This window comes from Myxine glutinosa, chromosome 14 (assembly GCF_964187855.1).
Source record: "Myxine glutinosa chromosome 14, kmMyxGlut1.1, whole genome shotgun sequence".
In the NCBI taxonomy this organism is placed as follows: domain Eukaryota; kingdom Metazoa; phylum Chordata; class Myxini; order Myxiniformes; family Myxinidae; genus Myxine; species Myxine glutinosa.
In genome coordinates, this window is record NC_136274.1 from 39,363,301 (window position 1) to 39,388,535 (window position 25,235).

The window sequence follows — 25,235 nt, forward strand, 5'->3', positions numbered from 1 at the left end:
GTGCCATCTTTGAGACAGAGTACATCTGCCCTTCTTTCCTGTGTTGTGAAATACAAGGTGTCTTCGTATTTCTCTAGAAGCTTTATCTTTAGCCAATGCTTTGAATAAGAAAGGCTCGTCTCTGGTGACTGATCAAACTCCTGCAGCTTTTCATGGACTTGGTCCATGTTCATTACCCCATGCTCTAATTCTGAGTCTAACCATTCGCAGAATTCAATAAAAACTGCCTCTCGCTCCTCATCAATACTCCTCTGTCCTCTCTTCCTTTTCCTTCATCAGTCTTGGACAAACTGTCACCTCTCGCAAACATAAGTTTGCATCGCAAATGGTACAGTGTTTCTTCTGCTACCAAGTCGTTGATCCCTTCCAGGCATCCAGTGACTTCAGTGCCCCAGTCATCCCCGCGACTCCGTGCTGTCTTCAGCAAGCTTGCCTTCAGTGTATCTGCAGTCAAATTATCTGGCACTCTGTATTTCTTTCTAGCTTGTGCTGGATTATTTTTGTAGAGTTGGCTGGTTGGTTGCAAAGAATGCATACATCCTTATACAGGAGGTCAACTGACTGTGATCTTCTAGAACTGCAGCCAGTTGATGAACTGAACTCACAAGTAGTGCGTCTTCTCTTCAACTTTGATGACTCTTTCTCTGCCTTTGATGCTTGAGCTGACTTCTTGGTGGTTGCAACAAAGTTGTTGTACAGATCATTTTTACACTTCTGGTGGTACCTCAGTTTTCCTTTCTTTTGAGCCTCCTTCATACGTTCCACAACAGTAACATTTTCGACAGTTTCTGCTTGTTACAATAAAGTTGAGTATCCCTTTGGAGTTGCCTGTATGAGCCTTTCAGCTGGTGTATCCGAGCGTGCACAGATGAAGCAATTGAGCACAGGTGGAGTAACGTCTTCATCCATATTGCTCGACTCCATGTCTTGCAAAGTAGAAAATGAGATATATTTAGAAATTATTTTTCCACAAAGGAGTGTCTGTGGTGAAATATAAATGTTAACAATCAACTCAGAATCATGAAAAACCCTTATTAGACCCCTCATAAGTTACTTAAGGGCCGATTAAAAAAAATAAAAATTCTCGAAAATAATTTTTCAGTACCCGAATTCAACAGCTTTTTTTCTGGGTTTCCCACGGGAGTTGAACTTCAACATTTTAACATGTTATTACACACCTTTACAAACATATTGGTGAAGAAATTTTTTGGTAACAATTTAGTTAACAGATTTTCATATGTTTCCCTTACTATCAGCGTTTTCGGAGATATAGAGGTGCAAAGTTTTTCGGTTTTTCCAAGAGCGCGGGCGAACCACGTGACCGATGACGCCATAATTATTATTTTTTCTCCACCAGTTTATGCCGACAAGGCACTCAATAAATTTTATCTTGATTGGATGACGTTTTCTACTTGTCGAATTATGACGTCATAATGGAGGCACCTATGACATCATTAACATATTTTATTCCCCATGGAGAGTTCTTTACAATGAGCCACGTCTCAATTTTTTCTATTCAGCACTTTCGGAGTACAAAGGTGCAAAGAGGTGCAAAGTTTTTCGATTTTTCCAAGATGGCGGCCGAACCACGTGACATATGACGTCATATTTATCATAAAAAAATTATACAGGTGAAGTTGCACCTATGGTGAAAATTTCTTGTCAATCGGACCAACGGTTGCAGAGAAAATCACATTTATTCGGTGTGGACAAAGACAAACAGACAAATAAGAAGACGTCATACAGAGCATGTGTTACATATTTATGGGAATGTATGTGAATTACTATTCAGGTCTTTGCTTATCAATGTGTAGTCGATTAAGGGTTGTTGTGGTTGGAGGGTCAGGAGCCCTTCTGGAAAAAGACCGGAAACGGAAGAGGAAAGACACGAGGTTGGAAGAAGCGACGAGTATTCTTCTTCCTCGCCCCGCTCCGACGAGAGGTGGGACCGATATTGAGCCGTGTGGAAAAGCGGCGTTCCCGAGCCCGTCTGGCGAGAGGAGTTACCGGGACGGATACCTGCCCGGTGGACACGTCAAGCTACCGTGTGGCCGTGCACCGACCCAGCGTCTGGCACCGTTCGCGGCACCGTCTACAAAGACGCGTACGGGTCGCACGTTGGGGCCTAACCCGCATTGCAAACGGCGTGTGGTTTTTGCCTGCTGTACAGTACCCGCTTCGCGTGGCCAAGCGGGGGCTGCAACCTTGGTTCCCGGTACGATACATGCCCGGTGGGAAAACGTCCACCCGGGGTTCGTTCAACTGCCCGAGAGCGGCGAAGCCGACCATCATCTTGGTCAGGAGGGGCCCAGAGACATTGTGAGGGACAGAGACCAAAGGGGGTCGTGAGTACAAAAGGGGACACACGTATGTAAGATGGCCATCTTAATCATCGAGGGGATTGATTGATTGTTGAGTGTGAATTTTGGATGGTGGATTGCTCGGGGAATATATCCTTGATTGTATCATTGAAATTGTATGGTATCATTACCCTTGAAATATATCATTGAACATCAGTTTTCTCTTGGGTGGAATTCATAGGGATTGCGTTGCGAAAGCGCATATATAATACTACTTTCTGGCGAAGTTCCTCTCACGGTCCGGGGGTCACCGAGACCAGGTAGTCACCGAGGGGACCACGTAACAGAATTGGGGATTCGCAATTGGGTCTACGTCTGGGATCTAAAATTGTATAAAATAATAAAATAATATTTTTATTAATTAAAATTTATTAATTAAGTATTAATTGGTAAATTTTTGGGGGAAATTGGGGGTAAAGTATTGGGTGAAGGTTAACAGGTGTTAACGATAGGCACCATGGCGTTTGTGGCACAGAACTTTGCGGTAACCCCGAGTGAGGCACAGTTCCGAGCGTTACTAAAGTCGGACCTCTTGAAATTGGCCAAACATTTTAACTTGGAGGTCCGAACTAATTTGAGGAAGGCAGAGTTGCAGGCCACGGTGATACAATCTATGGTGGGATTAGGAACATGGGACGAGTTAGCCTGGGAGTGGCTACCCGAAGAACCAGAAGACGTTGAGCTCCGGAAACTGGAGTTGCAATTACGGAGCCAGGAACGGATCAAAGAAGAAGAAAGGAAAGCAGAAAAGGAAAGAAAAGAAGAAGAAAGGAAAGCAGAAAAGGAAAGAGCAGAAGAAGAAAGGAAAGCAGAGGAGAGGAGAGCTGCAAGGGAACTCGAAGCAGAGGAGAGAAAAGCAGAAAGGGAATTAAAGGAACGTGACATGGAGCTTCGGCAGGAAATTAAATTCAAGGAGCTGGAGTTAATGAGAGAACGGGGAGAGGCACCACCCTTGCTGACGGGGTCGACACCTAACCAGAAAACCTGGGATGTGGGCAGACATGTGAGGCTGGTTCCACCGTTCAGTGAAAAGGAAGTTGCGAAATTTTTTCCACACTTTGAGAAAGTGGCTCGACAATTAAACTGGCCGGAGGAGGCCTGGACCATACTAGTGCAAAGTGTGCTGGTGGGAAAAGCTCAAGAGATTTATTCGGCGCTACCAATGGACCAATGTGCAGATTATGAGGTACTGAAGAAGCACATCCTCAAAGCCTATGAGTTGGTTCCGGAAGCTTACAGGCAAAAATTCAGGAATGCCAGGAAGAGGGAGAGTGAGACCCATGTGGAGTTTGCCAGAGTGAAAGAAAACATGTTTGATCGGTGGTGTGAGTCAAAAGGAGTCGGGAAAGACTTCGAAACATTGCGTGACTTGATCCTGGTGGAGGAATTTCAGCAGTGTGTCCACGAGGACATCAAAGTGTACCTGCAGGAAAAGAAAGTACCAAAGTTATGGGACGCAGCCACCATGGCAGATGATTATGCCTTAACCCACCGAATAGGGGTCCATGAACCTAACTCCTCGCCTAGATCTCCGCAGGGGAGGTGGGGAACAGCAGGTGCGGAGAACGACAATACATGGCGGCGGCCTCGAGAGGATTATGGGGACAACGCGGATACCCCACCTGTTCGAAATCAGAGGGATGCGGGCCCAAGACAAACTTATATTTCGGAGGGCCCGAGGCAGACCACGAGTTTTTCCTCCGGGCCTACTTGCGCTTTTTGCAAGAAACCTGGACACTTGATGTCCAGTTGTTACCGCATGAAAAGGGAAGACCCAGAGCGGAGTCCGACTATTACGACTCCAAATGCAATGGCCATTGTGAGAAATCGCCATCAAAAGGGTTACCAACCATTTATTTCAGAGGGGTTTGTGTCACTGGATGGAGCCTCGACTAACCGGAGACCGGTTAGGATATTGAGGGACACAGGAGCACATCAATCTTTAATGCTTGAAGGCATTTTGCCATGGTCCGAGGAGACGGCAACGGGGGATAGTGTTCGTTTACAGGGGATCGGGGGCGGTGTTAGTGCTCCACTTCATGTCATCCATTTGGAGTCCGAATTGGTGTCAGGACCGGTCACCGTCGGTTTACAAGCCACACTTCCTGTAGAGGGTGTATCTGTGGTTATCGGGAATAATTTGGCCGGGGGTCAAGTTTATGGTAACCTGAGGGTTGGTAAAGAGCCCAGCAGGGAAAATAACACCACACCAGCTCGGGATGGCGACAAAAGTACCAAGTTATTTGTAGGGGGACTGAACTTCAAAACAGAGGAAGAAGTTCTGACCTCTGTCTTCAACAGATATGGGCCGCTGGTGGAAGTGCGGTTGGTAAGAGACAGGGAAACGCAACAGTCAAGAGGGTTCGGCTTTGTCACGTTTACAAGCACAAAAGACGCCAGAGGGGCAGAGAGGAATTGGAATGGCAAGGATTTGGAGGGTCGGACCATAACAGTAGGGAAGGCATTTCGTAGGCGTCGAGAGGTCTACAGGAGAGTACAACTGGGCGGTAGTTTTGGTGGTGGCCGCAATCAATATTATTATGGAGGCTCCCTGAGTTTCGGCAGCTCCCGAAGGAAGGATTGTCAAAGTAGTGGCCGAGAAGGAGACCGCTATTCATGGGACTACAGTGACAAGCGGTCCCACCATAATTATTAGGGAAGTTCTGAAAAGCTGAAGCACTGAATGCGGCGGAGCCGCCGAGCCAAGATTCCTACACGTATTAACCGTGAACGCCACGCTCCCAAAGGCATCCATGTAGGGAATACTCGGCTTGGCCTCCCGGAAAAAGTGCTATCGAGTTGCTTAACTTTGGATCTTTGATCAACCCCTTAACCTTCATTCACAAGAAACTGACAGTCAAAGTCAGAGGGTCATGAGATGGAGTTTGGCTTGGCAGGAGTCCAACGGGAAATTGAACATGTAAAGGGCAGGGACAAGGTCGTTGCTGGTGCTTTGTCCAGAGTGAATTACCTTTGAAAATCTCTGGGGGTTGTGGTGAAATTTTGTTGCTTTATTTTTAAGTGATAACTGTGCCCGGGGGGAACTGATAATGTGGGGGGGGTTGAGTTATCTGGTTTGTTTATCCAAGTTGGCCGGCAAAGAAAGTTTTCGCTGGGTTCAAACTTTCTTTCTTGAAGGGGGGGAGTGTTACATATTTATGGGAATGTATGTGAATTACTATTCAGGTCTTTGCTTATCAATGTGTAGTCGATTAAGGGTTGTTGTGGTTGGAGGGTCAGGAGCCCTTCTGGAAAAAGAGACCGGAAACGGAAGAGGAAAGACACGAGGTCGGAAGAAGCGACGAGTATTCTTCTTCCTCGCCCCGCTCCGACGAGAGGTGGGACCGATATTGAGCCGTGTGGAAAAGCGGCGTTCCCGAGCCCGTCTGGCAAGAGGAGTTACCGGGACGGATACCTGCCCGGTGGACACGTCAAGCTACCGTGTGGCCGTGCACCGACCCAGCGTCTGGCACCGTTCGCGGCACCGTCTACAAAGACGCGTACAGGTCGCACGTTGGGGCCTAACCCGCGTTGCAAACGGCGTGTGGCTTTTGCCTGCTGTACAGTACCCGCTTCGCGTGGCCAAGCGGGGGCTGCAACCTTGGTTCCCGGTACGATACATGCCCGGTGGGAAAACGTCCACCCGGGGTTCGTTCAACCACCCGAGAGCGGCGAAGCCGACCATCATCTTGGTCAGGAGGGGCCCAGAGACATTGTGAGGGACAGAGACCAAAGGGGGTCGTGAGTACAAAAGGGGACACACGTATGTAAGATGGCCATCTTAATCATCTAGGGGATTGATTGATTGTTGAGTGTGAATTGTGGATGGTGGATTGCTCGGGGAATATATCCTTGATTGTATCATTGAAATTGTATGGTATCATTACCCTTGAAATATATCATTGAACATCAGTTTTCTCTTGGGTGGAATTCATAGGGATTGCGTTGCGAAAGCGCATATATAATACTACTTTCTGGCGAAGTTCCTCTCACGGTCCGGGGGTCACCGAGACCAGGTAGTCACCGAGGGGACCACGTAACGCATGATACTTGCAAAATACGCCTACCCCTCCCCAAGAAAAAAATTCCATTGATACAGCAAATTGTCCATTTCATCAAGATTAAAATTGACAATCTTGATCAAAGCTCGGGTCAATAGGGAGAAAATTGACGATTTTTCAGATGAAAATGATGATTTTGGATTTTTGACCTTGAGTTGACCTATGACCTTTTGACCTCAAATAGTTTGTTTCCCTATTTAGTGACTCAATGTGCAAATTATGTTCAATTTTAAAGTGAATCGGATGAAAATTGACGGGTTTTTTCAGATAAAAAGTGATTTTGGAAGTTTGACCTCGAGTTGACCTAGAAAATAGTATGTTTCCCAATTTATTGACGATATGCAAATGCTGTTCAATTTTCAAGTCAATCGGTTGAGAATTGGTGGCTTTTTAGATGAAAATTGATTTTTAAAATTTGACCTTAGGTTGACCTTTGACCTGAAATAGTTCGTTTCCCAATTTAGTGACTTGATATACAAATGCTATTCAATTTTCAAGTCAATCGGATTTAAAATGGCGATTTTTGAAATTTGACCTCCAGATGACCTTTGACCTCAAAATCAATAGGCTTCTCAATTGGGATGACTTATACAATTTGGTGAAGTTCCGTGACGATGGGTTTAGAATTGTGACCTGTAGGCCGGTGACATACAGACAGACAGAACCACAAACGCAACCGACCAATATCCTTGAAAAATCTTCGATTTTGCAAGGAACAAACAGACAAACAAACGGACTCCAATGCAATACCCTCTCCTCTGGCGAGGGTAATAATAATAAGTAATAATGCTCGGTTTATTTAATCTAATCTTTACTTGTAAGTCTTCTTTACTTTCTGCCAACGGAGTGGTATGGTCAGCATACCTTGGATTCCACTCGCAACTACATTATTTATAATTTACTTTATTTATAATTTATAATTATAATTTATAATTTTATAATTTTTATTAATTTTATAAAATTTATAATTTTATAATTTATAATATAATTATAATAACTACATTTATAATTTACTAGGGCATGCCCGTACGTGGGTGCAATGCCCGTACGTGGGTACGTGGGTGCGAGTACGGTGACAATCCCCCCCCCTCTATTTACATGAAATGGTTTGGTCCATGAAATGTTTTGGTTCATTCGCAACGCCAAAGCGAACGGCGAACGCTTTACATGAAATGGTTTGGTCCATGAAATGTTTTGGTTCATTCGCAACGCCAAAGCGAACGGCGAACGGCTTGCGAGTACAGTGACAATCCCCCCCCTCTATTTACATGAAATGGTTTTAATTAGTTTTAAAACATAGTTTAACGCCAACATAGCGGCAACATAGTTTGCCAACGTGAAATAAATGAATACGCTCTCAAATGTGCCGTCCGAGGCAGAGTCTGTTCGCCACGTTCGGCACACGTGATAGCTCGCTGCTCTCTGATTGGTTGAATAGTTTTTTGGACATAGCTCGGTAACTACTTGTCCGATTAATATGAAACCTTGAAAAGGCACATCCTCGGGTCCCCAGCAATATACCTGGCAAGTTTAAAGTATATCGGACCCATGGTTGTCGAGAAACAGCGGTCACAGACATACAAACATACAAACATACACACAGAGATTACTGGAATTATAGATAGATAATTTACACAACTCACTGGGCATTTTGTATTGTTTCACATATCTTGTCCCATTTTATTACATACACAATGGATCAAGAATGAGACTTGGTGGTGGGAAATTGAGAAGATTAAAATTGAGTGTAAGGGGAATGGTGAGGGACTGGCAAGGTTTACACAAACAGAATAGGTTGATAAAGGAGGATCGATCTTAAAAGTAAAATTCAGGAGGGGAAACGCCCTTTTGGAGTTTGCAGCAAATGCAACCACCAATTCAAAAGATGTCTTCATTTGAGAGCAAGTTTGGAATAATGCAACTTACTCTAGGCGAGTAAGGTGTGTGTGTGTGTGTGTGTGTGTGGTGTGTGTGGTGTGTGTGGTGTGTGTGTGTGTGTGTTTCTGTGTTTCTGTATTTCTGTATGTATAATGACAAAAATACTGTTTCTAAATGAACGCACAAAATGGTGTGTACCATTTTTGACATAATTTGGCTGTTCCTGCAGATTCCGACAGTGCCTCCACAAAGCAAACAGTACTGCATCGCGTGTCATTGGCCAAGCTTATTTCAATGTCATCTCTGTGCCATGCTTTACGTTTGAGGCAAAAGAGACATGTGCTCGTCGAACTTGGTGGGGATGGTAAGTAAAAAAAAAATACACATGAAGTCCTCGATTTAGTTTGTTACAAGCTGTATGGGATGATATGCAACAGACAGATTTGGAAAAATGTGTAAGAAAGTTTCCACTGTATCTCACCACTTCTAACATCATTTTGGATCATAATCATTAGATCCAGGTGTCTTCACTGGAAGCCCACAGCACCAAGGCATCTGGACACTGACCGGATTCCCCCAACGATCAAGGAAAATAAAAGGGTAAAGGTTTTCCCAGTGGTGGTGGCCATTCGTGGTCAGGTAATGGGCCCCAGTCCGAAGATTGGGGAAGTTTGAAGTGCCGGTTCTTCCTCATTAGGCATTCTCCATCCACTGGTAGTCCCAGCACAGACATGTCTCCTCCACTAGGATCCATAATTTTGGAATGGCCTGTTTAAATTCCCATCTGAACCCCGATCTTATTATGTTTCATTGTCTACTAATGTTTTTGTAAGGTATATAAAATACATCGATGTCTCCTGATGTTTTTATCCTTCACATGATGAATGCACTGGAGTAGCACTTGGTAGAGCACTTACCTCCGCCAGGCTGAACAGTTTACGGTTTGTACCCCACTGATTGGCCATATCTGGATTTGAACCTGAACCCAAATCAAATCTGCTTGTTCTTGTCACCTAACCAACTCATCCATCAAGTTTTGTCATCTGTCCACAAGTTTTTGAAATGGCATGCTACATATCGTTTTTGGCCCTATCACTCGATGGTTAAGAATCGCTGAGAATAAAAAAAACAAAAAACTTTTATCTGGATCCGGATTCGGATCTTCACCAAAATTGAATCGATTCTTCCTTTTTTTTTCAAACCAAGTTTTGTTCGAATCCGTCCGTAACTTTTTGACATATTGCGCTATATTTCGTTTTCGCATTATCTTTCAATGGTGAAGAATCGCTTAAAAATTATAGTATCCGAATCCGGATCTTCACCAAAATCTAATCGTCTCGTCCTTGTCCCACACCCAACTTCCACACCAAATTTCGGCCAAATCAGTCCACAACTTTTTGGGATATCCTGTTCACAAAAAAAACAGACAGACATGGGTGAAAACGTAACCTCTGCCCACCTTCAGTGGTGGAGGTAACAAGCTCCATCAGGAACTTAGCCTGAGATCATTGTTTAAAAAAAAAAATGTTCAAGACAGCAGAAAACAATTTTTGTTTCCTCTCATAGAACATCTTTGAAATTGCACTGGTTCTGGAACTTGTAAATTATAGTACGTCTAACTTTATCCCTCTCGGGTTTCCGCAATATCCACTTTTGCAGGAATAAAAGCTTGGTAGACTCATGTCCGTCCACATGCCAATCTGAATACATGTCCCATTCGGACATCCTAGTTCTTGGGGTTTTCTTCATTGCACATGGCAATATTTTCCTTTATGTACTTGTCCCCTTTGGTTTACAAATACTGCATTGAAGGAGCTGCGCTCCAACGCGAGTCGAAAGAATTGACGCGACCAAAGACGGAATTCGTCCGAGTTGCTTTATTGAAACCAAACAGCTCAGGTATTCTGACAAGCCCGTTTATCGGGCAGCAATATATATACACATTTATGTCGGGAAGTTTGCCCGGCAAAAGCTATACCGGGCATGCCCGGGTATCAAGGGCGAGCCTTGGAAAGGCGAGTCTGGACCTGCCCGGGCGTGTTTGGCTGCGGCCTGGCAAGTCGAGGCTGGGCGTGCCCGGCAAGTCGAGGCTGGGCGTGCCCGGGCGCTCTGGGTGAGCACTGGAAAGGCGATAGCGGGCATGCCCGGACGCTCTGGGCGAGCCCTGGAAAGGCGATAGCGGGCATGCCCGGACGCTCTGGGCGAGCCCTGGAAAGGCGATAGCGGGCATGCCCGGACGCTCTGGGCGAGCCCTGGAAAGGCGATAGCGGGCATGCCCGGACGCTCTGGGCGAGCACTGGAAAGGCGATAGCGGGCATGCCCGGACGCTCTGGGCGAGCACTGGAAAGGCGATAGCGGGCATGCCCGGACGCTCTGGGTGAGCCCTGGAAAGGCGATAGCGGGCATGCCCGGACGCTCTGGGCGAGCCCTGGAAAGGCGATAGCGGGCATGCCCGGACGCTCTGGGCGAGCCCTGGAAAGGCGATAGCGGGCATGCCCGGACGCTCTGGGCGAGCCCTGGAAAGGCGATAGCGGGCATGCCCGGACGCTCTGGGCGAGCACTGGAAAGGCGATAGCGGGCATGCCCGGACGCTCTGGGTGAGCCCTGGAAAGGCGATAGCGGGCATGCCCGGACGCTCTGGGCGAGCCCTGGAAAGGCGATAGCGGGCATGCCCGGACGCTCTGGGCGAGCCCTGGAAAGGCGATAGCGGGCATGCCCGGACGCTCTGGGCGAGCCCTGGAAAGGCGATAGCGGGCATGCCCGGACGCTCTGGGCGAGCACTGGAAAGGCGATAGCGGGCATGCCCGGACGCTCTGGGTGAGCCCTGGAAAGGCGATAGCGGGCATGCCCGGACGCTCTGGGCGAGCCCTGGAAAGGCGATAGCGGGCATGCCCGGACGCTCTGGGCGAGCCCGGGAAAGACGAGACCGGGCGTGCCCGGGAGGTTCGGGCGTGCCCGGGAACAGTGAGTCCGGGCATGCCCGGGAGAGGCGCGTCTGGCCGTGTTCTGGCCGGTGCAAGGCGATTATGTACATCCAGCGGTAACCGCTACAGCATTGTCATTTAAAAAACCTGAGGCTAAAATAATACAAAAAGCGCATTAATGCAAAATAGTCGAGTACTGTTTGGTCAAACATTCTGGTGATGGCTCATTAAAACTACCAGGACTTCAAAAAATAAAGGGGGGATTTGCCTGTAGCATCCGGGACACCACAAGTGGTGTGTAACGTTCACAAAGCACTGCTTCACAATGAGAAAGAATCTAATGTTGTGCTTTAAGGACTGACGGAAGGAACAACGGACACCATATGTGTACTAGTCTCTCTCCTTCTCCAACCCTCAACATGACATGAAGTATGGGGGAAGAGCCCCGTGGTTTATCAATTATTTTAGTTGTGAATAAGATATACGCTGAGCACGAATGGCATCCGGGATCCTCTCTTCAAATGGATTGCAGATTTATTCTTTGCATGTAAGCGGCTCATTCCCCGAATTGAATTACTTGCAGAGGAAGCAGAAGATTGATTCAAGCTTCTTTACTTTTTTGGAGTGGAAAAAGAAGCAAGATTGCAGCCAGAACTAGCACGCCACTCAGTAGAGCGCATACTCCCGCCGTGGGTCAAGTTGGAATAGTACGATTTCACAAAAGTTTGAGGGAGTAGTTCAGTGACAACACAAGACAAGACAACACAAGACAGACACTGCACAGATATATATTTAGAATATATAGAAGATAATGTTAAAAAAAAAACAAGGCAATTTCACTTACATTGTCGGGTTCAGCGTTCAATTCTATATAAGTGAGTGTATTTTGAGGCATGTGTGACTTCAAATAAAATTGTAGGCCAGGAAAACGTTCGTTTCATTCCTTAGGGATACAACATGTAAAACTGGCCCAAACGTCAAAACAAAACTCGCTCATTTTAAGTCGTACAAGCTAATGCGACCACTCAATCTTCTGGGAAGAATCCCGTGCACATGCTTGTCACACTTATAACTCACCTAAGTCTTTATAAGTTCATCAAATACTGACACCGCGATTGACATTCGCTGAGGTAAATGTTGATATCTTCTGAGGTAAAAAAAAAAAAAAAAAAAAAAAAAAAACGGTTTTAAAGCATTATACGCATCAAACGATACATTTTATGAAACGGGGAAACCTAATACACACTTTGTTGGTTTCTAAATGACAGAATATGTCTTTATTAGAAAAAAAACATGAACATTGAAGACGACACTGCTAACAAAATACACCGCTCTAACGCATAACCACGAGTTTAAACTACATTTACAACAAATATGAAAACTATTTTCATATCACAATGTTAAAAATAGAATATATAGAAGATAATGTTTAAAAAAATGAGCGCTGTCTTCCAATGATAAACAATCCTTCAAAAAATTCCTGGATCCGGAATAATATCCTGAGCTTCACCAAAAACTAATCAATTCTTCCTTATCCCAAGGGCAATCATCCCACCAACTTTCATCCAAATCCGTTCAGACCTTTTCCAGATATCTTGTTCACAAACACACACACCACACACCACACACCACACACCACACACACCACACACCAGGACGAACACGACCGAATGCATTACTCCCTGGCGGGAGTAACTAATAACATATATAATGTCCAAATTTTGGTTTGACTGGTTAACTAATTTGCTGGATTTGGTCAAATGTCTTCTGATCCAGTGGTGGTAGACACTCAATTTCGGCATATTGAAAAGTTGGCTCTATTTCCCCAACTAAAAGGAATAGGTGATGACCTTTGACTTTATCTGTACTTGTACAAGTCCACTGTTACTGGGAGCTGCTGGATTTGAATATAAGTTAGTCATTTGGTCATCTCCAACGTCATGCATAGTTGTTTGTAGGCTGACAGTGGTGTAGTTAGGGTTTGTGGTGCCTGGGGCCAAAGGTCAATACTAGTGCCTCACAGGCACTCGCACAGTCAGGAATATATTTTTGGACTTCCTAATTTTGGGACAAAACTTCCCCAGTGGTCTCGGCAGCAGAGACCTGGAAGCTGTTCAAAAATATACTTTGAATACCCTACATAGTATGTGTGAGTGTGCATACCTCTAGGCCTTCCTGCTAGGCGAACACTTGCTGAAGCCTCTCACCACGTTTACCCTTCTGTCCAATCCAGATCAAGACCCTTCGAGCACCAGAGCCTTTTTCGCTTTTTTTCCCCTCGCACTTGTCAGGTGTCCACCTGTCCTGTTCTCACCATACACACCTGTCTTCACCATACGTCATGGCATAACTAATGTGTACACAAAAGGCCGGGCGTAAGGAAACTCTACCCATGAAAGAGAAAAAAATTAAGAGCGATTGGATTAGGATTGGTTGGGGCTCTGACTGGGCCACTCGGACATTTATCTTTTTGTTCCTTAGCCGCTCCAGTGTAGCTTTGGCTGTCTGTTTGGGGTCTGTGTCGTGCTGAAAGATGAACTTACGTCCCAATTTTAGCTTTCTTGTAGAGGGCAGCAGATTTTCCTGTAGGATTTTTCTGTATTTTATTCCATCCATTTTACCTTGTATCCTGACAAGTGCCCCAGTCCCTGCTGATGAGAAACATCCCCATAATATGATGCTGCCACCACCATGCTTCACCGTAGGGCTGGTGTTCTTTGGGTAATGTACTGTGTTGAGTTTGCACCAAACGTAATGTTTAGCATTTAGGCCAAAACGTTCCATCTTGGTCTTTTTGAGTCATGGTTTCCTTCTTTCCATTCTACCATACAAATCAGCCTTGTGGAGTGCTTGGGATATTGATGTCACATGCACACAGTGACCAGTCTCTGCCATAAAGGTCTGTAGCTCTTTCAAAGTTGCCATTGGCCTCTTGGTGGCCTCTGATCAGTCTCCTCCTTGCTTGGTCATCCAGTTTGGAGGGACGGCCTGACCTAGGCAGGGTCTTGGTGGTACCATACGCATTCCACTTCTTAATGATTTTCTTGACTGTGCTCAAAGGGATATTCAAAGCCTTTGAAATATTTTTATACCCAGCCTTGATTTGTGCCTTTCCACAACTTTATCCCGGAGGTCCTTTGAAAGCTCCTTGGTGCTCATGGTTGAGTCTTTGCTGTGAAATGCACAACCCAGGGATTCCAATCCAAGACCTAAAAAGGAAAGAGGGGTCGATAAGGAAGTTAAATAACTAGCTTTATCCATGTTCCTGGCCATCACTAATTATGCTCGGACAGACCGAGACATCTGTATCTGAACGGCAAGTAATTACAAAATAACTCTCCAAGAATTACAACTCTTCAGCCTATCGGCGACCTCAGTATTACAGAATGCATAACCTCGTCTGTTCGAAGATTCACAACCCAATGAGATAAGATAAGAGATTTACATAGCCGGCAGCCCCATAATTACCAATACGGACTTATTTACTGTGTGGAGGTGATTAGTAATTAAGAAAAATGGTAAACCGGATGGAAAGAGTTCATAAAGATCGACATGACATGTACCACAGCGTTTAAAATGCAAAATGTAGTTCTGAAATTTACATCTTATGTTCTCACGAATCCGTTTTTATTGTAATTTATATACATCCAAATGGAGCATGACGATGTTTTTTTTGGCGCCCCATCCACGTTCGGGCTCGGGGAAGTGGCCCCGGCTGCCCCCCTCCTCGCACCCTTCCCCATCACTATACCCATGGGCTGACTTTTTATTATGTCTTTTTGCAATTTATATGGACACCATACAGCTTGAGGGTGTAACTGGGCATTAATCGACACCAGCACATAGACTACTTACCAGGAAATGTGCTAGTAGCAATGAGAGCAACTTTAAAGTGCACAAGTACAGATACATTCAAAGTACACCGCACCCATGCCAGATAATTAAATATCCTCCAGCGCGGCACTGCCGGGGCGCCTCAGGTGCCCAGCAATGCCGCCATGCAGCTCATCGAGACTATATTGGGTGGGAGAGGTGGACAACAATTGATTGATTAATTGCATAATTAAAATCAATAAATAATAATCGTAAAATATTTTCTTAATCAATTGGCTAATAGCATATCTAAACCACCAGTGCTTAATCAGAAGCTAACTTTTTGAAAATTAATGAAATATGCCATTAATCGAATTTTTTTATTGATTAATCAATAAATAATTCATCGATTAATTGATTAATCAATAAATAAAAAATATCCTTTAAAGCCACATCACTTGGTCACTGTCGTGTCCGAATATCAGCTTCCTAGCTCAAAAGGTACCTGAAATATTTGGCCAGATGAGAAAGAAAATAAATAAATGATTACTAATGAAAATAAATAAATAATAATCATACAATAATGGAATAATTAATCAATTGGCTAATATACCTAAACCACCACGGTTTCACCGGAATCTGTAATTTAAAAACAAATTAATTAATCAAGTCATTAATTGAAGAATTAAATAATTCATCAATTAATTGATTAATCAATAAATCAAAAATATCCTTTGCAGCCAAATCACTTGGTCATTGTCATGTCTAAATATCAGCTTTCTAGCTCAAAAGGTGCCCGAGATAATGGCCAGAAGAGAAAGTAAATATATAAGTACTTAATTAATCGATAAATAATTAAATAACTAATCAATTAATTCATTAATCAAAAAACAAAAAATAGCGTTTTTGCCAAAGTACTTGCTCACTATTGTGCCCAAATTTCAGCTTCCTAGCTCAAAGGATGGCTGAGATATCGCCCAGACAACAGACTAACAACCAGAGTGAAAACTGAGTACTCCCTTTCAGCGCGTGTCATTGCCGGGCCCCCTTTGGTGCCCGGCAATGACGTTATGCAGCGCCTGGAGATGACGTAGGAAAGGAGTGGTGTACAATAACGTGAGCAAATAGAAAGTGTATCTGACTGATCATAATAAAGGCAAACTTTTTCTAGTTTTGGAAAAGGCGAGGAATTTCCACTTAATGATGAGGTGCACACGCACACACACACACACACACACACACACACACACACACACACACACACACACACACACACACACACACACACACACACACACACACACACCTATCAACACTTCCACATCATGTCATATACACACACTCCTCCACTCTACCATACCTCACAAAAACTTCTTATTTGAAAAGACTACACCGCTTTGGAATACCAACATTTGTAATTTGTAATAAAATTTATCTCCTTTCTCTGTAAATTTCATGTCAAATATTTAAGTAGAGCTTAACTTCTTCATGGGCATTCCTTCTAGTGGGCTCTCCCTCCCTCTGGGTGGTAGTACCCTTCTCGGCCCACCTTTGGTGGGGAATGTGCTGCGGCACATTCTTAGAAATGCACTATATAATTTTTGTCATTTTTGAAAAATTTTATGGATTGCAACATCTCATATATTGTACTCTATATCATAAGGAAAATGATTTGTAATACTGGCTACCACCAAAGGTGGCGATATTTTCACCAAATGTTAATTTTGGAGTTTCCGTGACATTCGCATTTGCTCAATTATCATAAAATTGTGTATGTATGGATGTACTTGTGTAATATAGACCATTGCAGAAGTACTGGCTCTTCTCCCTCGAGAACCGAACATGTCAAATATCTGTGCAAATGTGGTGTGTGTTGTCTGGGCCATGCGAGTCTTGGTATTAACATCTGCAGATGACTTTGATGACTCTGCCAAAGTCACAAGCAACAGGTTAGGAAAGAGATTTTAGTTTTGACCAGGGAGCCAGCAACATTTCATATTATTTGGTGGAAAATAAATGTTATTTTGTAATGACAAATAGACAAACAATCGCGTCCTCTGCGAAAGACAAAGGTCCTCCATCTGCAACCGATCCTGGTGGAGGGTCCCTAATCTTGGCATTCCGTCCAAATGGACAGCACTTTCATTTAAGCAATGCATTGCTTGTGAAACGACAAGCTTAGTTTGTCACGAATCGATCCTAAACTTGATAGCTCAGACGAGTGCACAACCTCTGAACTATCCTGCCCAGCCGACTTGTGCATGCACAAAGTTATTTTTCAACAATGCCAAACCAATTTTCCCAACATGTTTCTTTACTCCAAATACGCATTTTCCCAACATGTTTCTTACATTCCCAGGTCATAACCTAACACCGGATTACCTTCCTACCTGCCCGTAGGTGTGAACATTACCAATCGGTGCGTGTGGCAAATGTTCAGCCTCAACAGCCATATGACTTTGGGTGGGACAACGTCATCGACATTGATGCATTGCCAGAGGAGCATGTGACTACTACACAGTCTGCTCACGAGACTGCAACGGACTTTGCTGCTGAGAAAGATTCAAGCAATAATACTTTGCTCCAGTCTGAAATCGATCTTCGACAAAGTTCAAACCAGGAGAACGATCTTTGGCAGCTCAGTTTTGCTGGAAAACACTCGGGAAAAGAGAAGAATTCTTTTCCTGCTGACCAAGTTGTCACAAACGAGGGAGGCTTGGAGACTCGAGAGAAGGGTAATAGTTCTAAAATCACTCCCAATATGCAAATCCATCGAGGTCGTGGTAGAGGGAGGAATAGAAAGGGAGAATGTAGAAGAATGAAAAGGAGAAGAGGGAAAAGAAAGAAGAAAGGAAGTAAACACAGAATGGAATGTGCTCCTGCCTTGCATCCAAAACGAGGTCAGGTAAAAACGGTAAAAAGAAAATCTGGGATTATAGGTCGAAGGAATGGGAGAAAAAACTCCAAAAGAGGTCGCAAGAGCAAGAGAGTGCGTCACACCAGAAAGCAAAAACTGGATCGCAACCTTGGATTGCTTGCAGAATAGAATCGAGATAACAATTTATGTTTAACTTTTTCATTTATTCAGTTTGAGACTTTATACATTTCATTTTGAAGTGACTGCACGATTGATGAACTACCTGACGTGAAAAAGATGGGGTTTTTTTGTTTGTTTTTTAACATAACATCCATTAAACTGCGTATTTGGAGTAATCACTATATTGTCGGGTATACTATTAACCTGTTTTGTAAACAAATTTAGTGAACCATCATGCAGGTCTTTGTGCGGTTCTAAAATGCAAGTTCTGCAATATGGCAAATCACGGGAGTTTACGTGTGGTTAGTTTTTTTTTTTCCTGTAGTTTTCATCACATGTTAAATGCCTTGAACTTGGTTCAAGCCTCACCGAAGCCGGATTGGTAGTGCAGTCGCGTTTGAGCTATTTAACCCGGGTTCGAATCCTGCTATAAAGCGTCCTGGTGTTTTGTTGTCTTGGTGTATCGGATCAAGCTGAATAACCCGTCTGCTCGCACTGGTCGTTTGTGGATATTAGGGATCCCTTGGTGTCCTTCGCCAAGAGTAGGAGAGCTATTGCAAATTTTGCACCTCTGCCCAAGTTGCAAATTCCTACTCTATGGGGGGTTAGGGGGGGGGGGGCACTGCATCAGTAGCACAGATGCGCTGCCAGTAATGATGTAAACTAACAGCTGTAGTCTTTCCTTTTATGTGAGGTTGTAGTTTTCTTGACCGTTGTGAAAGCACTTGAAGCGTACTTGTCTCTGCGATCGGTGCACATTGCTGCAAATTCCAGACATAAGCTTCACCCAAGATTTCCTTCAAATTTCTGATAATCTAATTTTTTATTTGTAAACTACTTTTTAAATTCCAGACATAAGAAGATATGGAAATAAAATTAATCAACAAAGCTTTTGTGCATTCATTTTCCTTCCATGGATTAGTGAGGAATTTTTCTACAAATGATTTTTTTTGTTTTTTTGCCAATACACCGTCAAAATGAACATTAAAAAAAAAGTTTTAACCTGTCAGTCTGGTGTCTTTTCCACAGGCTCCTCCAATCAACGTTCTTTTAATTTTTCTTGTATACAAAGTCGAGGCTCATGTAAGAGTTAACACATTAAACACAGACATAAACAGAATCACACATGAAACGTAGCAATAAAGTGAATGGGAGACAAGAGGGGGAGAGGGAGGGAAGCACAACAATATTGGAGACAGGGACATCGGGAGATCTGTCAAAGGGAGAGGTTTGGTGGGGGAGGGATGAGGACGATATAAAACAAAAGGACACTACCAGGATTTTCAGAAAAGCCAGAATTTGAAAGGGGTGCATTTGGAGTGTATAAACGGGAGGTAGAAAACATCAAGGTTTTGGATGTTCCCGTCTGCTGAAGGTTTTGGATGAAGGTAATAAGAGAAGATTGTGAACACCTGTTTTGAAGATCTGGAGGGAGGAGTGGGATTGAAGAGCATGTGGGAGTTTGTTCCAAAGGTGGGATAAAAGAGGAATGAAAGAGTGAAGGTGAGCAGAGAGTCTTGATTTTGCAGTTTCACTGGACTAGACGGATTTATGGAAAAAGGCCATGTGTAAGCTTCTTGGTGCATTTTTGGGTAAAAGTTAGGAACCTCACTTTTTAACATAATTAGGGTATGCTGAATTCGATTAATCTGGTTCCCAAGCCGAATTTTGAGGGTTTTTTTCTGAGTTTTGAATAAACTGCTGAAGAACCTGGGCATTGGTGAACTCTCACAGAGGAGACAATCAAATCTGCAGAAGCATTCGTCTGCAGAATATATAATGTGCACGGAACAACCTCTGTTGATTCAGCACGACATATGTTGTTCTCGAAGACTGGTAAACCAGAAGCAATGTCACCGACAAGTGATGCTCTTCATTTCCATTTGATGCGAGTACACTATCAAGCCATGGTATGGAGAAATACTCATTGTGCCATACCCGACCTTCCTGCACCTGTGGAAATGGGATGGAAACGTGGTGATTCAGGACTAGAGCCTATTCTGTCACCGAGTCCAATCTCAGAAAGTTGCCTCGATGATTTGTTGTGCATGCCAGAAGCAATGCAAGACTCGACGCTGCAAATGTCGCTATTCAGAGTTGAGATGGACATCAATGTGTGCCAGTCAGCAACAGAGTGATGATCAGACCCCTTGTATGAATTTGATGTAGTTTGGCAAAACAACATGTGACATTCCTGAATGTAGTTTGGCAAAACAACATGTGTGACATTCCTGAATGTAGTTTGGCAAAACAACATGTGACATTCCTGAGTGTTTGTGCTTCATGGCCATGTATACTTCATTTTAGAATAAATGGTTGTATGAAACAGTCTTATTAAAACCATTTCCCATTTTATTGTGTCCAATTTCAATATCAGTTTGAACGTCTCTTAATATGTCGCTAACCATAATATAGACTAGACAGATTTATGAAAAAAGGCCATGTATAAGCTTCTAGGTGCATTTTGGGGTAAAAGTTGTAGAGTAAAAGTAAAAGAGCTGCATGTATATACATGATATATAAATGCTTGTTCAAACAAATGGTCCAAAAATGGCAATTTGGCGGTCATTTTATTTATGCTAATTAGAAGGTCAAAAACTCAAAATTCGGCTTGGGAACCGGGTTAATCGAATTCAGCATACCCTAATTATGTTAAAAAGTGAGGTTCCCAACTTTCACCCAAAATTGCACCGAACATTCACATTTCTCAGAATCCGTCTAGTCTAACCACCTTGTGGTTCAATCACAGGAACTGAAGTCTTGTTCCCATGGGTTAACCTATTGTTACACAACAAGCATCCCTTCAACTACATATCTGTGATCACAAAGCGATCGCTCAGGGTAAGCCACCTCCGTGCCTGCGATTCAGTGATGGCATTTTTTTTTCAGACCGCCATATGACCTTGACCTTCAACATTTGGTATAGAGTGTAAATTAAGAAAATGTGTAATTCTTACATCCATCCAAAAAACTCAATCCAAAAGTTTCACCCCCCCACCCCCAAGACTGCCACCTGACCTCGACTGTTGACCCATAGTGGTATGATGTACATTAAGCGTAAATGCATCTTACTCTAGGCTTTCCAGAGAGGGCAATTTGGTTTTGATAGGACAAACCTTCGTCGAGTTATGGTGAACTAGAACGACACTCTTTGACGTCACGACATCGATCGATTATGCTTCTGCCCACGTTATTACATCATTATACATACTTGTACCAGGTTTGATTTAAATCCATTCAGTTGTTCTCAAGTATCACATTTTTACTGGAACCATGACCACCAAAATCACAATCACCTCACTCCTCACCTTTTTTTTTTTTTTTTTTTTTTTTTTTTGTATACTGAATCGAGGCTCGTGAAAGAGCTAACATTTATTTCACAAACAAATCAACCAGACAAACAAAATATACAAAAGAGGGAGTGGAAGCCAAGATGGGGAGAGAAGGGGAAGCACACATCCACAACATTTGAGAGCAGGGAGAAGTGTGGGAGGGAGAGGGCTTGGGGGCAGGAGGCGTGGGAAGGGGAGGGGGGGGGGGGGGGGGGGAGAGGTATAAAACACATGGGGACCGAAATGGCTCACCTTTGATGCCAAAATATAATCAGTTCATCTTTGCATCATATATACTTATTAGCAGAAGTGCCCGGCGTTGCGGGGAGGGGGGAGGGAGGAGGGAGGGTAGGAGAGGAGGGAGAGGGGGAGGAGGAGGAGGAGGGGGGAAGGAGGGAAGGAGGGAAGGGGAGCAGTCAGAAGTGGAAGCTCTTTTACAGAGAATTTATATCTTAAAGGGGAGGGGAAGGGGAGATGGAGGGAAGGGGAGAAGGGGGAGGGAGGGAAGGGGAGAAGGGGGAGGGAAGGGGAGATGGAGGGAAGGGGGAGGGGAGGGAAGGGGAGATGGAGGGAAGGGGAGATGGAGGGAAGGGGAGAAGGAGAGGGGGGGAAGGGTGGGGAGAGGGGGGGAAGGGTTGGGAGAGGGGGGGAAGGGGGTGGGGAGGAAGGGTGGGGAGAGGGGGAGAAGGGGGAGGAGGGGAGTGGCTCACGTTTCTGAGTTAAGTGTGATGCCGATCAGGAAGAAGAAGAAGCCATACTACCAAATTCGTGCACTTCCGGAATTGTTTGATTTATTTGTATTCAAATGTCTGGTAATTGTTTTGTATTTATTTATGCGAATGTGTACTTGTGTATAACTGTCATTCATTTAAAAAGGCTTTGGCACTAGCGAGCGATTTTTAAAATTTTTTTTTAATAACTCCAAAAAAACGAACCTTTTTTCCAATTTTTTTGTTTGTTTGCCTAAAACACTCCCAGGCACTCACGGATGAACCTCTGAAAGTTTGAAGATCCGTTCAGCCATCTCGCGGACACACACAGGCAACTCACGTTTATATATACTTGGCAAAAAAAAGAAACGCAAGTTTTTATGTCAAACCCTAGCCTAACCCTAACCCTAACAACTACCCTAACCCTAACCCTAACCCTAACCCTAACAACTACCCTAACCCTACCCTACCCTAACAACTCGTGGCATTGTCGTCTGCTGAGCGAATTCGGTTCAAGCTTCCATAGACTATAGACTACCACAGGAACATCAACATTCTTATGCAATTTAGCCTTGGAAGCCACAGTAAGTGATTGTTTGAAAATCCATTCAACCCCTATTGTGGTGGTTCAGTGAGGCATGACGCTCAAGAAATGTGGTTGAAAATACAGGTGCTTAAAATGGTATTACAAATCTTTGTCATTGATAATTTGTGCATAACAATGCACATTAAAAAATGCGTCTTATCAACTTGCGTTTCTTTTTTTGCCAGGTATATGCAAAAATCGGGATTTAAATTATTTTAAAAATTGATCCAGACGTCTATTCTCTTTCAAACATTCAAACCGACAGAGGTAGTTATTTATCACAGCATCTGTAGAATTTTCACCCCTTTACTCAACTCCGTTTCGCTGTTATTTGGTGGAGCAAAAAGTCAACTGATCTTTATAGATATTTAGATACCAAGTTTGTTCAAAGTCCCATCACTGGTTCACGAGTTGGCATGGCAACATAATTTTTACTTAACATGGCCTTTGACCTCATGACCCCAAAATCTAATCAGTTCATCTTTACCTTAAAATACATACCTGCACCAATTTTGACTAAGATCCCTTCAACCGTTATCACGGTAATGAAAACCTATCACGAACAGACGGACGGACGACAACCTGAAAACATAATGCCTCCGGTGACTGTCGGCGGATAAAAAAAAGTTTAAATGTCTCATTAGGTCAAGGTCAAAATTAGGTCGAGGTCAAAACATTTATGTCAATCCTGCATGCTTTTTATTCCAATTATGGAAACAAAATTTCATTTTGAAAGTCCCAACTGGATCTAGGATGCAGCTCGGACATTGGCAGAAAAGGAAGAAAAAAATAAACAAAAGCTAAATGGTGGTCTAGTGGTCCTAAGGGTCTAAGAAATTGAGGTACTGTGGCGGACACAAAAGCCCACTGGCGTGGTGACATCATTCCGCGCACCAAGTGGGCGGTGGCCACGCCCGAGGGGTAGGCGTGGCCTCATGATATACACCGGGCGCGCAGCCCGGAGCGCGCCAGTGTTACAGTGAGCTCCTGAAATAAAGACGCTTATAAGTTACCGCTTGTCCGCTTCCTCCTTGCTCGCAAGCAGCGCGCGTAACGCCGCGCTTTACTGGTGACCCCCTTGACGTTGGATCTGCCGGAGCGATCCTTCCACACGCGACGCCATTGCCATGGCCAACTTCATCAAACTTCCCAAATTTTGGGAGGCTCAGGCCGAAGTCTGGTTCGTCCAGGCCGAAGCCCAATTTCAGCTTCGGCGCCTCACCGGCGATGACACGCGCTATTGCCACGTCGTCACCTCCCTCGGGCCCGGCATGGCCGCTCGAGTTGTGTCCGTCCTTCGCCACCCACCGGACGGCCACAAGTACGAGGCACTCAAGCGGCTACTCCTAGCCACGTTCGGCCTCACGGACGACGCACGGGCCGACCGCCTCCTGGATCTCCCCGAGCTCGGTGACACGCACCCGTCGGTCCGAATGGACCATATGCTGTCACTGTTGGGCGACGAAGCCCCCGGTTCTCTATTCCGGGCGCTTTTCCGTCGCCAACTTCCAGCGCAGGTTCGCCTCGCGTTGGCCGGGACCGGGCTAACGGAACCCCGAGCATTGGCAGCCGAGGCGGACAAGTACTTCGCCGCTTCGGACACGCGGGCGAGAGTCGGCGTGGCCGTCACGGCCCTCGTGGCTGATGCTGCTGATGCTGCTGCTGATGCTGCTGATCCACAGCATCAGCTTATACAGCATACGCAGCATGCTGATACGCACCTCGTGACCGCCGCCACGCCCCGCCCACCGCCGCGGCGAAAACCGCCACCGCGGGGAAACCCGCCAACTCCACCGGCCTGGCGGAGCCAGCCGCGCTCCTCCAGCTCCACCACCTGGTGCTGGTTCCACGCCAAGTTCGGCCACGAAGCTCGGCAGTGTCATCCGCCATGCTCCTTCAACAGGTCGGGAAACGCCTGGGCCGGCGCTTAATAGTGGCGATGAGCGCCGGCCGTTCGAGCAGCCTGCTGTTCATAACGGACACCTTCTCCGGGCGCCGTTACCTGTGCGACACGGGAGCGCAGGTGAGTGTCGTTCCCGCCGGCATGTCAGACAAGCACGCCGTGGGTGGGGGCCCCACGCTGCTTGCCGCGAACGGGACGCCCATCCGTACGTACGGAAAACGCTGCCTCTCTCTGCGGTTCGGAGGGCAGGTTTTCCGATGGACGTTCGTCACCGCCGACGTGCCCATGGCACTGCTTGGCACGGACTTCCTGTGCGCTAATGGGCTCCTGGTCGACGTCAAGCGCAGACGTCTTGTCCAGGCCGAGACGTTCAGCTCGCTCGCTTGTGCGTTGCCCAGCTCAACGAGCGGCTTGCCAAGCGGCTTGCCGAACGGTTCGGTTCCGGCCACATTGGTCTGTACGCTTCCGGCAGCGGACGCATTCACCCGCCTCCTCGCCGGCTTCCCGGCCCTCACGTGGCCCACCTTCACGGCGGGGGCCGTCAAGCACGGGGTGGCCCATCACATCCCCACCGTCGGGCCACCGGTCTACGCCCGGGCACGCCGCCTCGAGCCGACGAAGCTGGCGGTGG

General features: G+C 45.2%; 1 protein-coding gene across 2 annotated transcripts in view; it reads left to right on the forward strand.

Annotated features, from left to right (window-relative positions):
- The window catches only part of LOC137439663 (phospholipase A2 isozymes PA3A/PA3B/PA5), a 59,108-nt gene extending 36,604 nt beyond the window's left edge, over positions 1–22,504 (forward strand). Inside the window, exons 3-4 of one of the 2 annotated variants that reach the window (XM_068135633.2) lie at positions 8,529–8,663; positions 17,437–19,082. In XM_068135633.2, the coding sequence (XP_067991734.2) occupies positions 8,529–8,663; positions 17,437–18,082 (781 nt within the window). In that variant the 3' untranslated portion in view covers positions 18,083–19,082. Of the gene's footprint in view, positions 1–8,528; positions 8,664–17,436; positions 19,083–22,383 lie in introns of those variants that run through there. The other variant, XM_068135634.2, reaches the window with a different exon arrangement.
- Positions 22,505–25,235: the final 2,731 nt, after the last annotated feature.